Genomic DNA, 12,810 nt, shown 5'->3' with positions numbered 1-12,810 from the left:
CCTTATGAGAGCTTCTCTATATAAGGCCATGATAGCCATATTAGGAAAAATAATTGTCTGGGAGTTAATCAAAGCAATGGTGGATCAAAACAGTCTCAAACTGTACTGACATGACTAACATGTTTCGGAGCCGTTCGAGATGCTTTGTAAACGGGTATGAGAAGTTTGCACGATCGTTAGGAAGTGTTGAGTATTTAAGGGATCTCGTGCAGAGAGTTTTGCAGCTGATTGAAGAGAGAAGTCCACCTCACAGGTCGAGTTGCGATGGTGGACTGTATGTTGGAGCGCCTGGCATAGGTTATGCTTTCTATTCCGTTGCAGAGAGCTCAGAGTTTTCTAACATACGGGAGCAATGCCTTGGAAAAGCCCTAGAGTACATGCAGGTGAAATGAAATTCGAAAATATCTTTAAACAGCTAAGCGAACTGCGCTTGATACGTGACGGTAAAATTATGAAGCGGGGAGAGTGTGAAACGAAATAGCTGGTACATTATTTATAATTCGATCAGTGTAAAACGCAGACTGCGTACTGCAGACTGCGGACCGGGGGTAAAATGCAGATTGGTGATAAAATGCAGACTGCAGACCAAGGATAACGGCAGACTTCAGGCTTCCGACTTGCTAGGTATATATCGCGTTATTTCCATTATCGAGTGCTGACCGTAAACAGGATTATTCAGGCTAATTTCAGTGAACATCTACACTCTGGTTAGCCTGAATATCTTTCTGGTACAGCTGTAAGACTGAATAACGCTGCGGCTAGCCTGTTTACGGTTAGCTGTCTATGGTGGAAATGGTGACACAATTCAATTGAAAAGCAGATTAAAAAGTCTACAGTATGCAGTCTGAATTTAACCCTCAGTCTGCATTTTACCCCAAGTCTGCAGTCTGCAGTCAACAGCCTGGGTTTTACTCTGACCGATTTATACTTTGTTCCTAATTGTTCTCTTTCAGGTTAGCTTACGTGAAGTGTCAAGAACTCCCCCCAGTGATGATGGAATTGGAGCATCCTTTCTTTTAGGGCATGCAGGGATTTATGCAGTGTCAGCACTTGTCTTCAATGCCCTAGGTTTGTATGTTCAGCCAAAGAGAATAAAATGTTTATTTTACAATTACAACATGTCATTCTAAATGTTTCAAACTGGTCGCTGTTGTAGGACATCAACAAGAAACACAGCAGTGTATCCAAAAATTTCTAGAGATGGGAAACATCTGTCGACCAGTGAACTTCTTTCGACCTGGCTCTGATGAATTGTTTGTTGGCAGAGCTGGCTACTTATGTGGGTCACTTCTCTTGAACAGAAAGCTTGGAGGAAATGTGGTACCTTCAGGGGTTACAAGATCCCTATTTGATGCTATCATAGAGTCAGGTAGACAGTACTCGCAGAAACATCACTCAAAAAGTCCTCTTATGTACTCATACTACAGGACAGAGTACTTGGGTAAGTGCATAGTGCACTTTACTGGGACAACATAGATTAAGTCAGTTCCAATACTAGTTATTCCATAGATTGGGGTTTGAGCCCCACTGTATGTGTAAATGGCTCATTGGTGCTAGTAACTCTGAATGGGTCTAGGAATGCCGCTTACCCTCTGGATGAATGCTATGTACACTGCAGTTCACCCTGTGTGCCTTGATGAAGTTTAAAAGGTTACATGTACCTCCATGAATGATCCAATGGTATTTAGTCTCACTCCTCGACGCCAAGAGTAGGACTGTGAGAATAACATGTCCGTAACCAAAAACATAATAGAGATACTCTGGCCAGTGTTCAAAACGCCTACCCAATCCAGAGTCCAATTCATTAACCCACTACTGCAAGGTAGAAATTTTCTTGTACCAGTTTCTGCCTCAACAGACTGAGTATAACTATTTTCTTGACTGGAAATAATGCTCAGTGTAATTTAATACTCAAGAAGAAAGACATAATTGGCTCACACAGACTAGGAGTGCACTAACCTGCTTTTCATTTCTACTATTACTGTAGGGGCTGGGCACGGCCTTTCTTCTATTCTTCAAATATTGCTCAATTTTCCAGAGCATTTTACAGACAGAAAAGAAGTTGAAACTCTCATTCAACATGCTGTAGACTTTGTGCTGTCCTGCGAGTGGCCAAATGGAAACTATCCACCTGTCCCCGGGGAGGCCCGTGATCAGGAAGATGAGTTGGTACACTGGTGTCATGGTGCCCCTGGGGTTGTTTACCTTCTTGCCAAAGCTTATCTTACTTGGAAGGATGATAAATACTTGCAAGCTGCAAAGAGGTGTGCTGAACTCACATGGCAGAAAGGACTGCTGCGCAAAGGGCCTGGAATATGTCATGGTGTGGCAGGTAGGTGTGTAGTACATAAAAATCGAGGCACCACGGCCTGGTGTCGAGGGTGCTGGATTTGAGATTTGGAGGACCTGGCTTCAAATTCTCCCTCCCTCCATTAAGTTGGATTTGTGTTTACATAATCCTCTTTGTGTGTTAGTGGCACATACTGGTAAGGCCATAACCTATGCAGTCCGATTCTGTCTGTCAGCTGCCCATCATTGGACCTGGCTACAGGTCCAGTCAGCCTCTCTCAGTTCTTTTAGCCACTGATCTTCTCCATGTCAGTTTCGGCCGTCTTCTTTTCCTCTTCCCTGCTAGAGTCCATCTCATGGCAACCCTGGGGATGGCATTTGGGGCAATTCTGTTGATGTGTCCTATCCACTGCCATCCCCTCCTTTTGATCTCAACTGATAGTGGCGTGTTTGTTATGCAGTAGAGGTCTTTTGATTTGTGTTTGGTGGTCCCAAATTCAACTCTACCACATCTTGAAAATAGCCAACTGCATTATTCCCTTTTTGTACTAAACAATGTTTCTTCCTTTGCATGTAAACTTTATTAAAATCGTGAGTTTCCATTGGCTTTTATTGAAGCAATTTCATTGCTGTCTGTTTTAGGAAGTGGATATGTCTTCCTGCTGCTTTATCGCCTTACAAAGGAGGACGAATACCTGTATCGTGCCCAGAAATTCTCTGAGTTTATGCAAACAAAAGAGTTCCAGACGGGAGCCAGAACACCGGACTCTCCGTACAGTTTATATGAAGGACTGGCTGGAACTGTCTGTTTCTATACCGATCTTTTGAGTCCTTCTTTAGCTTCGTTTCCATTCTTTGAAGTCTTTTAGTGATGACCTTTGGCATGTTATAAAAAAGGCAACATCCTTAAGGATATTTGGAGTCGTCCAAGTTAAACCGGGTGGTTTTCGTGCGAGCCACTTTTAACGATGGTTTTTTGCGTTCGCACCAATCTCGCCCATTTTGTTAAAAAAACCTAGAACACCGAGAATGGGATTATAGAGAGGAAACAGAACTCTAACATAAGTTTATCAGCTAACACTTTCCGACATGCAAACATTTATTGTCCTGTTTCTTTGTAAAAATTACCTCGTTACTATCGAAAGAAACTGTTTGTGTGTGAAGAGGGCCTGGAGTGGAACACGTCAAACAGAAAGCGTTTTGAAAACAGCGGACCTTTAGACTGTTAGTAGGTGTTAGTCTACCCCTAGGCTACCTCTGTGATGTACATTCCGACAATGTCGGGAGTTTGTGGTAAATGTTTGCCGTAGGTGGTTGCTCTGGAGAAGTGCGTGAAGAACGCATTTCCTGAGCTTACCGCACAACAACCGGGGGAGGGGGGCAGGGAATTCAGAACCTCCCGCTTCCCGTACCCTGTTCTTCTGCCTCCTGCCCCCAGCAACCCCCCCCCCCCCCAACACACACACACGCGCGCGCGCGCGCACACACTAAACACAGCGGTGATATGTAAAAATGTGGTTGTAGTTCTTCGTTCGGTCGAGCAAAAAGGTTGACGCTTAAAGCGTCCACCTCACTCTAATAGGGAGTTTAAGAAAACCGCGACAGTAGCGGGAACGCTAAGGTTCAATGAACGAAACAATGGTTGTGCACCTGCGTTATAATTCTTGGTACATTTCTTTCCTGTCCTCTGCAAAACAACAACGTGAAATGACTGAATTCTGCGTTGTACGAGAGCGTGACCAATTTTTTAAATTTTTATTTCTAATTTATCACTGTCCCAGATTCAGTTTCGTGATAGTTTTGACCGTGATAAACAAACTAAATGACTTAAGAGTATCTCGAGATTCGTAGGTACAAAATAATTTCATTTTTTAATCGATGGTGTCCTCATGCAGCGTCGCCGTCGTGGTTACTAGAAGAAGAACGTCAGTTCGTGTTGAAACTTAATACTAAAAAGTACAGACTGTGGCTAAAGCTGCTTAGTTTAGAACTGAGAACAGTTTTGGTTGAGTATAATTTTATTATTTTCCATTACAACGTACTGGACAGTACATAGTTAACAATGTTTGAACATGATTGCCTCTCCGCTTTTTATTACAATAATAAAAACAGATAAAGTTTTATCTAGAAAAGCGCTCGTAAAATGAAGCGCATTGCGACTTGGACATTTCTTTCGGAATTCATGACCACACTTCAAATGAAGCTCCTTTCAGGAGGAAGTTTCCGGAGTTTACCAAAGAAAATTTAAAGAATTAATTTCAACGCTTCGCGCCATTTCTTTTATATTCATCAGGCTAACATAAAAAACTGGCACAGGTTGTATTAGAGCATAAGTTTTCATTCTGAAAATCGAATGAAAAGATCCTAACAATGATTGACTCAATCATAGTTAGGATCTTTTCGCTTGAAACGACCCTCTGAAAATATTAAAATATTGAGCAGTACTAACAATAGATAAGTCAAAGAAGATTACTGCTGGACGCGTGCCTTAAATTCCGCTCAACAAGAAATTTCTGTAACGGAACACGTATGTTTTCCCAGCAAAAGTGCAGCAAAATCATCAAAATATTGTTGCACATGTTCTTATAACAGAGTTATTGTACAAGTGAATATACGAAAGGTTATATATTTGAACTGCGGAGAAAGATAGGAAGACATGATTGATCATCCCAGTTATACACAACTTAAGCAGTTGTGAAATTAAAGCCTGAAAAAAACATTCAGGCCTGAACGGGATTCGAACCCATGACCTTTGCGATACCGGTGCAGTGCTTTACCAACTGAGTTTTCAAGCCATCTGGGAGCTGGTCACTTTGTGAGTTCGTAATATACCCGTAGATGGTGAAGAATACAAGTGAATATATGAAAGAAAATATATTTGAACTGCGGAGAAGGGTATGTACACGATTGATCATCGCAGTCATCGCAAAGATCATGGGTTCGAATCCCATTCAGGCCTGAATTTTTTTCAGGTTTTAATTTCACAACTGCTTAAGTTGTGTGCATAACGGCGATGATCAATCCCGGGTGATCAATCATGTCTTCATATCTTTCTCCGCAGTTCAAATATATGATCTTTCGTATATTCACTTGTATCCTTCACCATCTACGGGTATTACGAACAGCTCCCAGATGGCTTGATAGCTCAATTGGTAGAGCACTGCACCGGTATGGCAGAGGCCATGGGTTTCAATCCCGTTCAGGCCTGAATTTTTTTCAGGCTTTAATTTCACAACTGCTTAAGTTGTGTGCATAACTGCGATGATCGATCATGTCTTCAGAGTTATTGTAATCAATTTTGTTTCAACTTTTTCTTAGTTTTTCGTTTATTTATTTATTTATTTATTTATTTATTTATTTATTTATTTATTTTTTGGTCTGTAAAAATATGTTATCGTTTTTGTCGCGGATACAGTACCTGAAGGTTCTGAGGAAGTCGGTCTTCTTCGTCCGAGCCTTTCAACAGTTTCAATTTAAGCCTGTTTACGGCGCAGTACTTTCAAAGGGTAGTAGAAACCGTCTGTCAGGGTTTCTGGTGGTGCTGTTTATTCTGTAAACGAAACTACGTGCCCATCCAAATAAACTGTTTATATTCTGCTCTATGGTTCAAGATTGAAATTTGGGGATTTTCCTGTCTTAAATTCGACCAGAGGACGATTGAACTGAAATTGAGAGAGGGCGAGGAAGAAACAACAGTTTAGGCACGCAACATGCGTGACTGTGATTCCATCTGACATGAGTACATGTCAGCTTAAGCTTTTCCAGGGAAACGTATCTGGACTTCGCCATTATTCCATTCAAAACATTCAAGCTTCACATGAGAGGGTGAAAGGTCTAATAGTTTCGTCATAAAGTCCATAAAGTATTACACGAGTGACACCGGACGGAAATGTCTCGACGTAACTACCCCTCCCCACTCCGTAGAGCTTTTGTCGCATCTTCTGAGCCGGCCAGGTGAATCTAAACAAGACGAAAATGGACTCGTTAAAGTTCGTGGCTGCAAAGGTAAAACATAGCCCTCAAGTCATAAGAAAGACGTTTTCTAGCTCGCACAGTCCGTATGCCAAGGTACTAGAAGGAGAGAAGAGCAAAGGTAAGCTAGACGAACATTACACGAACAGTCTTCAATCAGTTTGGTCGAAGACCGAATGGAGTGTGAATTAACATAACTTGAAATGTTCGTTTCATTGTGAATGCACATTAATGTGCCGCAAAGAAACGGGCTATTAATCTCCTTTCACAATGAAACCGGAATAATGCCTAGATACGAGAGAAAGAACGTGACAAGAAGTTAAAGATAGGATTCTGGTGTGATGATGGATCAGACTTTTCCATGTTTACTTTACATGTACGTGCAGCTTTTATCCTCGATTGCGGGGAAGACGCAATCATTGAAGTAATTACAGAGCTATAACTTCGACAGAAAGTTCTGCACTGAATGTAATTTTGAAGCTGTTAGTTCTCGTTTTTTATCAGTGATTATATGATCGTTTCCTCGAAGATTCGCAGATGGACGCAAGGACGGAAATATTTTGACAACGTAAGCTTACACGGCAGATAAACTTACATGTTTCATTTGTAAATAGATGCTGCCTGTAGCAGTCAGCGAAATGAATAAATTTATCAGCTTAGTTCCTCTTTTGAAATGAGAAAGCTCTAATTAAGCTCTGTAAGAAATCCCTCGCAATTTATATTCTAGGTATTTCTCATTTCTTTTGATACATGACTTGCATGGTATATGAGTTAACAATTAACCTATTTCCCGCGAGCGCGCTCAGTGAAATAGCCATACAGTTTTCAATAAATTATCTGCGTAAAAGTAGGTAGGCCTCAATTCTACCTGCCTAAAATGCTGCTGAAAACAGCTTAGTTATTATTTTATGTTGACTGCACGGAAAGAAAGTAGCTTAAATGATGTTTGGACACGGCCGTGAAGGATAGTGTTGCCTATATACAGAGCTTACATCCGATCAGAGAGGTTTCAAACTACATCTTCATTATATTCCAAACCGAGAGACAGCGATCTTTACCAGAGTGTGCACTTCGATGAGAAAGGATTACTCGTAAACATCTGTTCTTATACGCGCCGCTAGCACTAGCTAGCTAGGCAATAAAGCTCAATAAACTGAGTTGCACTCATGCTGAAGCATTGTTGTTGTAAAGCGGATGTAATCATATCCACATGTTAATATGTGCTAGAAAAATGCCATTAATATTATTATTATTATTCTTGCTTTTTTGAAAGTTCTTGATTCCCCCTCATCCAACCGCTTCACTTCATTTTCTGATCACCCAGACAGAAGAACAATATCTGTAGCTGGCCGCATAAATCAATTTTGAAACGGCAAGGCGCTCTAATGATGTTTTGTTCTCTCGGGCTTGAACTTTCAAATTTCATCACGTAATCTTTATAATTTCGCTTTCGTGATATTGAAAACAAAAGATTACAACAATATCAAATAACAAGCAAACACGACTGAGGTGGTACTCGAAGGACGTAGTCGCTAGTGGCTGGTTTTCTTGCTGAGAAAGACTAAGGAAAGCCCGGACTCAATCGCACATTTATTTTGTTGTCAGAGGTGGAAAGATACGACCGAACAGCCAACTGAGCATGCATTTGAATATACACCCCTTATCATCATCACACAAAGGAACAACTGGCTTTGTGCCTTCAATTAGTATTGTTCTAATATTCCATTGTTCTGGATTGCTTTCAAGTGTAATAAGTGCAAATGTTGTGCCTTTCATTTTGCTGATTTAGCTCGTTAAACTTTACTAATGAGAAAGCTCCGAGTACACTTCGCTGTTGATATTAGTTCCAAAATCAATATACAATATTTATTGCCGACGTTTTAATTTTCTCTTCTAGAGTAAACATAATATTATGCAAATGAGGTGGAGATCGTTTTGCGTTTTAGTTTATTTATTTATTTTTTATTTTATTTTATTTTTTCTCATTCCCACCGGCTGGAAACTGAGAGGATAGTTTAATTTGATGACTTGAGACCATGATGGAGCAAGTTACAAACTGAATTGAAAGATTTCATCAGGAGACGATTTTACTGTAATTATATCATGGCAATATCGAAGTATTCGTAATGTTATCTAAGAGCAAAAGAGACAATATTCCTAGAATATCAATAGTCTAGGGAAACTCTTCAAAAATCATCAAATGCCAAAATTTAACCGTTATGGCTAGTAAGATTACGGAATAGCAAAAATTTTCAAATTTACGTATAATAAAAATGTCTTGTCATTTTTTGTGTTTACTTTCTGTTGTTTATTTGCGTTACAATGTAAACGTTGAAATTTGTTAAAACTTTAAGGAAAAACTAATAGTTTATCAAAATATCTTGAACTGGAGCATCTGAGGTTGTCTCTTTAGAGGACGTACCCTAGTATCATTAATTATTTACACTTTCTTAAGTAAATTTCCTTTATCTACCGGTCAGGTAAACTCCAAGAGGACTGGCTTCATGCTGAAGACTCGCTGAAAGAAGGGATTCACTTTTATGTCAAGGTTAGTTTTTGTTCAACCGCCCTTTTCCGAGTATGAAGCCGGTAGAGATGTTAAAAACCAGCCGTCCGCTCTCTGTTTTTTGTTCCTCCTCTTTTCTGTACCTGTGGAGGCGGGGTGGCCTCATGGTTAGAGCCCTGGCCGGGGACATTGTGTGGTGTTCCTGGGCACTCGTGTGAATAACCGCCTCCTTTTTAGGGCGGCTTACCGTTATGCACATCGTTAACCTTAATTGAATTGTATTGATTAAAAAATTAATCAATTTTTGTTTTAATTTTTGGCTGTTCATTGCAATTTCTTGTTACATGTTAAATGTTTGTTTCACGTACAGATGCTCGGATCTTGTCCTGTATTTCAAGCTCAGGGTTCAGGCTGCACAGATGAAGCTGTACAGAAAATTGTGTCAAACGCTAAGAAGGTACGTAGTGTGTGTGTGTGATATGCGGAGGTGCAAAGTTATAACAAAGAAATATGGCTCTATATTTGAGGTTTAATTCAGAGCCCTTTTCCACGTCAGATTACCAACCTTTTTTTTTTTGTTGGTAAAACAGCGAAGTGGGTAAAAATATCAGACTGTTTTCGAAGTTTTCGAATTACGGCTTGCCTTGCTTGCGAGATCATTGTGGGATAGTATCATTAAACGTAGCTTGTTCCAGCCCGGTCCGAGACAAAGACTTGTATAACTTGTCGGTAATAAGTAATGGAACTTGATCGGGAGTTTCAAACTTGAGAACATTAATTTTTACACGACTTTTATTTTACCAGTTAGAAGTTAACCATACACAATGCCAAAACTAAAGCAGATCAAATATTACTACGTCCAAAATTAAATGAATTTGGAGGCCACAAGTAGATAGCGAAAAAAGTTTGGACTACCAGTAGTCCCTCTTTTGCTTTGTCCGTCGAGCGAGACCGTAAATAAACCACGAGGGAAAACTGGCGGCGTGAAACAGTGCAGGCGAGAAGCGCGCTTCTCGCTTCTCGCACCCAGATTTTGCGCGGCCATTTCTTTTCTCGCGATTTTTTTTTTTCGGGTCCTGCACGACGGACTAAGGGAAAGAGGGACTACTCGTATCCTAAAAGAAGTTAGAAATGTTGACTGGGATTCTTTTATCCAGGCAAAGAACACTCCTGCTAGTGGAAGCCTTCAAAAGGTTTTGATCACTGTTTCAATCCGGAAGCTCACTGTTCAAGATATGCTTTCAAAGGTATTTGATCAACCTGCCGTAGATGTTTGCTTATGACTTTATTTGTACGTCATTCATATGTCACATTCCAAAGTGAAGGTCTGCGTGAGGTTGCAGGAATATCAGTTATCAATTAAACTTTTGGCAATTTCTCAGGAATCAGTAAGAACTTCTGCCCATTTCTCAACAACCAATGAATTTCTTAGATCTCTCATATCTCAGTTATCAGTTAAATAACTCTTAATTTTTAAGCTAACAAGATTTGGACCAATTTTCTGCCACAGCAGCCAAACCCTACTAAGACCCTCGAAGTACCTACTTCGCAGACGTATAAATCCCTTTTCCCAGTCCAATTTTTTTTCCCCAATTCCATTTCCCATTTTCATACTTATTAATTAGTTAAGTGAACAAGTTGATATTATTATTGCCTTGAAGTGACATGAAAATCCAATCGTTCATTTTATATCACCTTTATTTCATTTCTGTTAGGAAACAATTATGGATCTTCCAATTTATCGGTGAGCTCTGCACTTTCATGATTTACTTTATCTTTCCGTTGTGTGATCACAGTCAAAGTCCTGCACGATACTGCTGAATGTTAGGCGCAATTGTCACCATTTTTGGGAGAAGTGGTGTAGAGAAGCAGTACCAGCCGCAAATGGAATGAGATAGGGGAGTTAATGCGCCTCCTCGCGGCTCTCCAATAGCAATGTCCAGGAGCGCTTTGGTCAGCCAAAAATGCACTGTTTCTTGAAAGCGGATTGCCCTTAAATTATCTGGAAAAATATACTGACCTAAAGGTCTGCCAAAGACCTTTTTATCACCAAATGTTCTCTTTTTTCACAGGATTTCGTACTGTGTGGCAGATCCTTACTTTTCCAAAGTGTTTGCGTTTATTTCTCGGGCGCAAGGCAGACAAGATTTAACCTGTTACGCTTTCCTATGCAGCAAAGAGTCAATGGTAATGTATTGTTTCATTTGTTTTTGCTTAATGATTGTAATAAAGAGATCTCATATCGTAAAGTTCCGAGCAAAAAATAACCCTCGTTTCTTTCGGAGTTGGCAGCCTTTTCTATCGCCACTTCGGAGGAAGCTAAATGGTGTGCCATACACTGACGTATGTGGTCCGATCTATCATAACAATAAAACGTCGAGGAAGCCATCAGCCGTTCTATATATAGCGGTGAGAAAGGGTTAAACTTGGTAAAGAGAATGTTCACGTTTTGTTGAGTCACTGGAGGGTAGCAAAGGGTTTACGTGTGAAATGTGACGGGGGCAAAAATTAATGTGTAGCAAGTGAAAAGCAGTCAAAAGACTAACTAGTCTGAGTATCAGGCCTTCCTAAGAGGAAGGGAGAGGGAAGAGGAGCGAATCCCACCTTACTGATACTCGCGCTACTAAAACGCATACCTGGTTCGTGACTCAACGAAAAAACATTGTTAACAGTGGCCAAAAGTGTATGTGAAACCTGAATTTTGTTAGAATTCGTGTGTGAAACGACATCACAACTTCCACACCCCCACCCGTACTGAATCATACGCAACATTGCTTGATATAGTAGCAAATTGAAGGACAAGTTATGTTTCTTGAGGTTTTATTGCAAGAAATGGATGCTTATCAGAGTTTTCTTTTCAGGCCCAAGCTATGGCGTTGACTATCGCCGATGCCTTCAAACTTGCCTATGAAAATCACGAGAAAGGGAAAGCCGACAAAAGTCACCAGAGTTCACGAGTTGCACAGGACGACAACAAGGAAAATGCTCAGCATGCCAAGCCTGTGGTGAATCACGGTAACATTGAGGCTTTGTACGCGACCCCCGTGAAAACGAAGGCTCCTCAGCTGGCTGCACCGGTCATTCAGGTCAGCGGAGAATCTTCCTCAGCGACTGCAGTGGAGGATTCCAGCACGAAAATGCAAGCTTTGGTAATTTATCGGTTGGATTATTATCAATTGCTTATTAATAAATTCTCATACCAAAGCTACTTTCTTGCCTTAACTTACAGCAGAAGCCTAGAATTTCGGTCGATAAGTCCTGAACAAGGCTAGGCTTTGCGTGTGAATGAATGTATGAATGAATGAATGAACGAAGGAACGCATGAATGAAGTTTAGTAATCTGTCTAAAAGTACCTAGCAGAGGAAAACCGTTTTCTAACACAGGTAACACATAACTAAGAATAAATATAATGTGGGGGGAGGGGGGGGGGAAGGGGATCTTGCCAACCGAAGGATATACAAAGTACACGCGTTTAATGTTTTTTTTTTTTTTTTTGGCTTTTTTTTGTCGAGTGTTACTTTGGCGGTCTTTTTGGTGTAATTTGACGGTAAACCTGTCTACATTTCCTGTTGCAGGACATCGGAACGGATGACGACGATTTTGATGCAGAATTTACGAAGTACGCCGATTCTTTCGTATTTATTTATTAATTCATTTATTTAATTTTATATTATTGCATCTACCAATGCCTAATTTATTAAGATAGAGTAATGCCTGTCGTTCATACCAGAGTTGTAAAAATCCCGTTTATCCTGTTTTCAGGTTAGCAGAATCACGATCTAATCCAATCTTGTTTGAGACACCAGTGAGGAGGCGAGATTTTTTCGATGACGTCAACCATCTCATGGCCACTGAAGCCACGGCTAAAGAGTTGATGATGGCAAAGTCCCATGAAGATCTTTCTTTAATGTGAATTGCCGAGAAAGCGTGAAATAATTAAGAATAATTGAATACGGGATCCATTTTTCTATGAGTGAATAGTCAAAGACGCGAAGCTGAATTGACTATCGCCAGTAGAAAACGGTAGCACGTAGAATGAACA

General features: G+C 40.4%; 3 protein-coding genes across 3 annotated transcripts in view; all 3 read left to right on the top strand.

Annotated features, from left to right (window-relative positions):
- Window positions 1-12,810, top strand: part of LOC145480659 (gonadotropin-releasing hormone II receptor-like) — a 125,091-nt gene that overhangs the window by 59,818 nt on the left and 52,463 nt on the right. The gene's annotated exons all lie outside the window — the stretch shown is intronic.
- Window positions 10-4,382, top strand: LOC145480648 (lanC-like protein 3). Its single transcript, XM_081458929.1, has 5 exons — window positions 10-383; window positions 954-1,068; window positions 1,157-1,441; window positions 1,988-2,332; window positions 2,932-4,382. Exons 1-5 carry the CDS (start codon window positions 111-113, stop codon window positions 3,156-3,158), a joined length of 1,245 nt encoding a protein of 414 aa, XP_081315055.1. The 5' UTR covers window positions 10-110; the 3' UTR covers window positions 3,159-4,382.
- LOC145480644 (low density lipoprotein receptor adapter protein 1-like) lies at window positions 5,958-12,802 on the top strand. The gene is made up of 9 exons (XM_081458923.1): window positions 5,958-6,382; window positions 8,742-8,809; window positions 9,138-9,224; window positions 9,925-10,014; window positions 10,483-10,511; window positions 10,840-10,954; window positions 11,629-11,916; window positions 12,344-12,387; window positions 12,531-12,802. Exons 1-9 carry the CDS (start codon window positions 6,265-6,267, stop codon window positions 12,679-12,681), a joined length of 990 nt encoding a protein of 329 aa, XP_081315049.1. The 5' UTR covers window positions 5,958-6,264; the 3' UTR covers window positions 12,682-12,802.

This window comes from Orbicella franksi, chromosome 3, assembly GCF_964199315.1.
Source record: "Orbicella franksi chromosome 3, jaOrbFran1.1, whole genome shotgun sequence".
Taxonomy (NCBI): domain Eukaryota; kingdom Metazoa; phylum Cnidaria; class Anthozoa; order Scleractinia; family Merulinidae; genus Orbicella; species Orbicella franksi.
Note: the sequence above shows the minus strand (reverse complement) of the source record. Positions and strands in the feature narration are given on the sequence as shown.

What these genes read in the sequence shown, in the direction of transcription:
- LOC145480648 (XM_081458929.1), top strand. Translation starts at nt 111, where the DNA reads ATGACTAACATGTTTCGGAGCCGTTCGAGATGCTTTGTAAACGGGTAT. An exon ending in ACTTGTCTTCAATGCCCTAG is followed by an intron (nt 1,069 to 1,156) that starts GTTTGTATGTTC and finishes TCGCTGTTGTAG; the next exon opens with GACATCAACAAGAAACACAG. An exon ending in AATATGTCATGGTGTGGCAG is followed by an intron (nt 2,333 to 2,931) that starts GTAGGTGTGTAG and finishes TGTCTGTTTTAG; the next exon opens with GAAGTGGATATGTCTTCCTG.
- LOC145480644 (XM_081458923.1), top strand. Translation starts at nt 6,265, where the DNA reads ATGGACTCGTTAAAGTTCGTGGCTGCAAAGGTAAAACATAGCCCTCAA. An exon ending in ATGGATCTTCCAATTTATCG is followed by an intron (nt 10,512 to 10,839) that starts GTGAGCTCTGCA and finishes CTTTTTTCACAG; the next exon opens with GATTTCGTACTGTGTGGCAG. An exon ending in TTTGATGCAGAATTTACGAA is followed by an intron (nt 12,388 to 12,530) that starts GTACGCCGATTC and finishes TCCTGTTTTCAG; the next exon opens with GTTAGCAGAATCACGATCTA.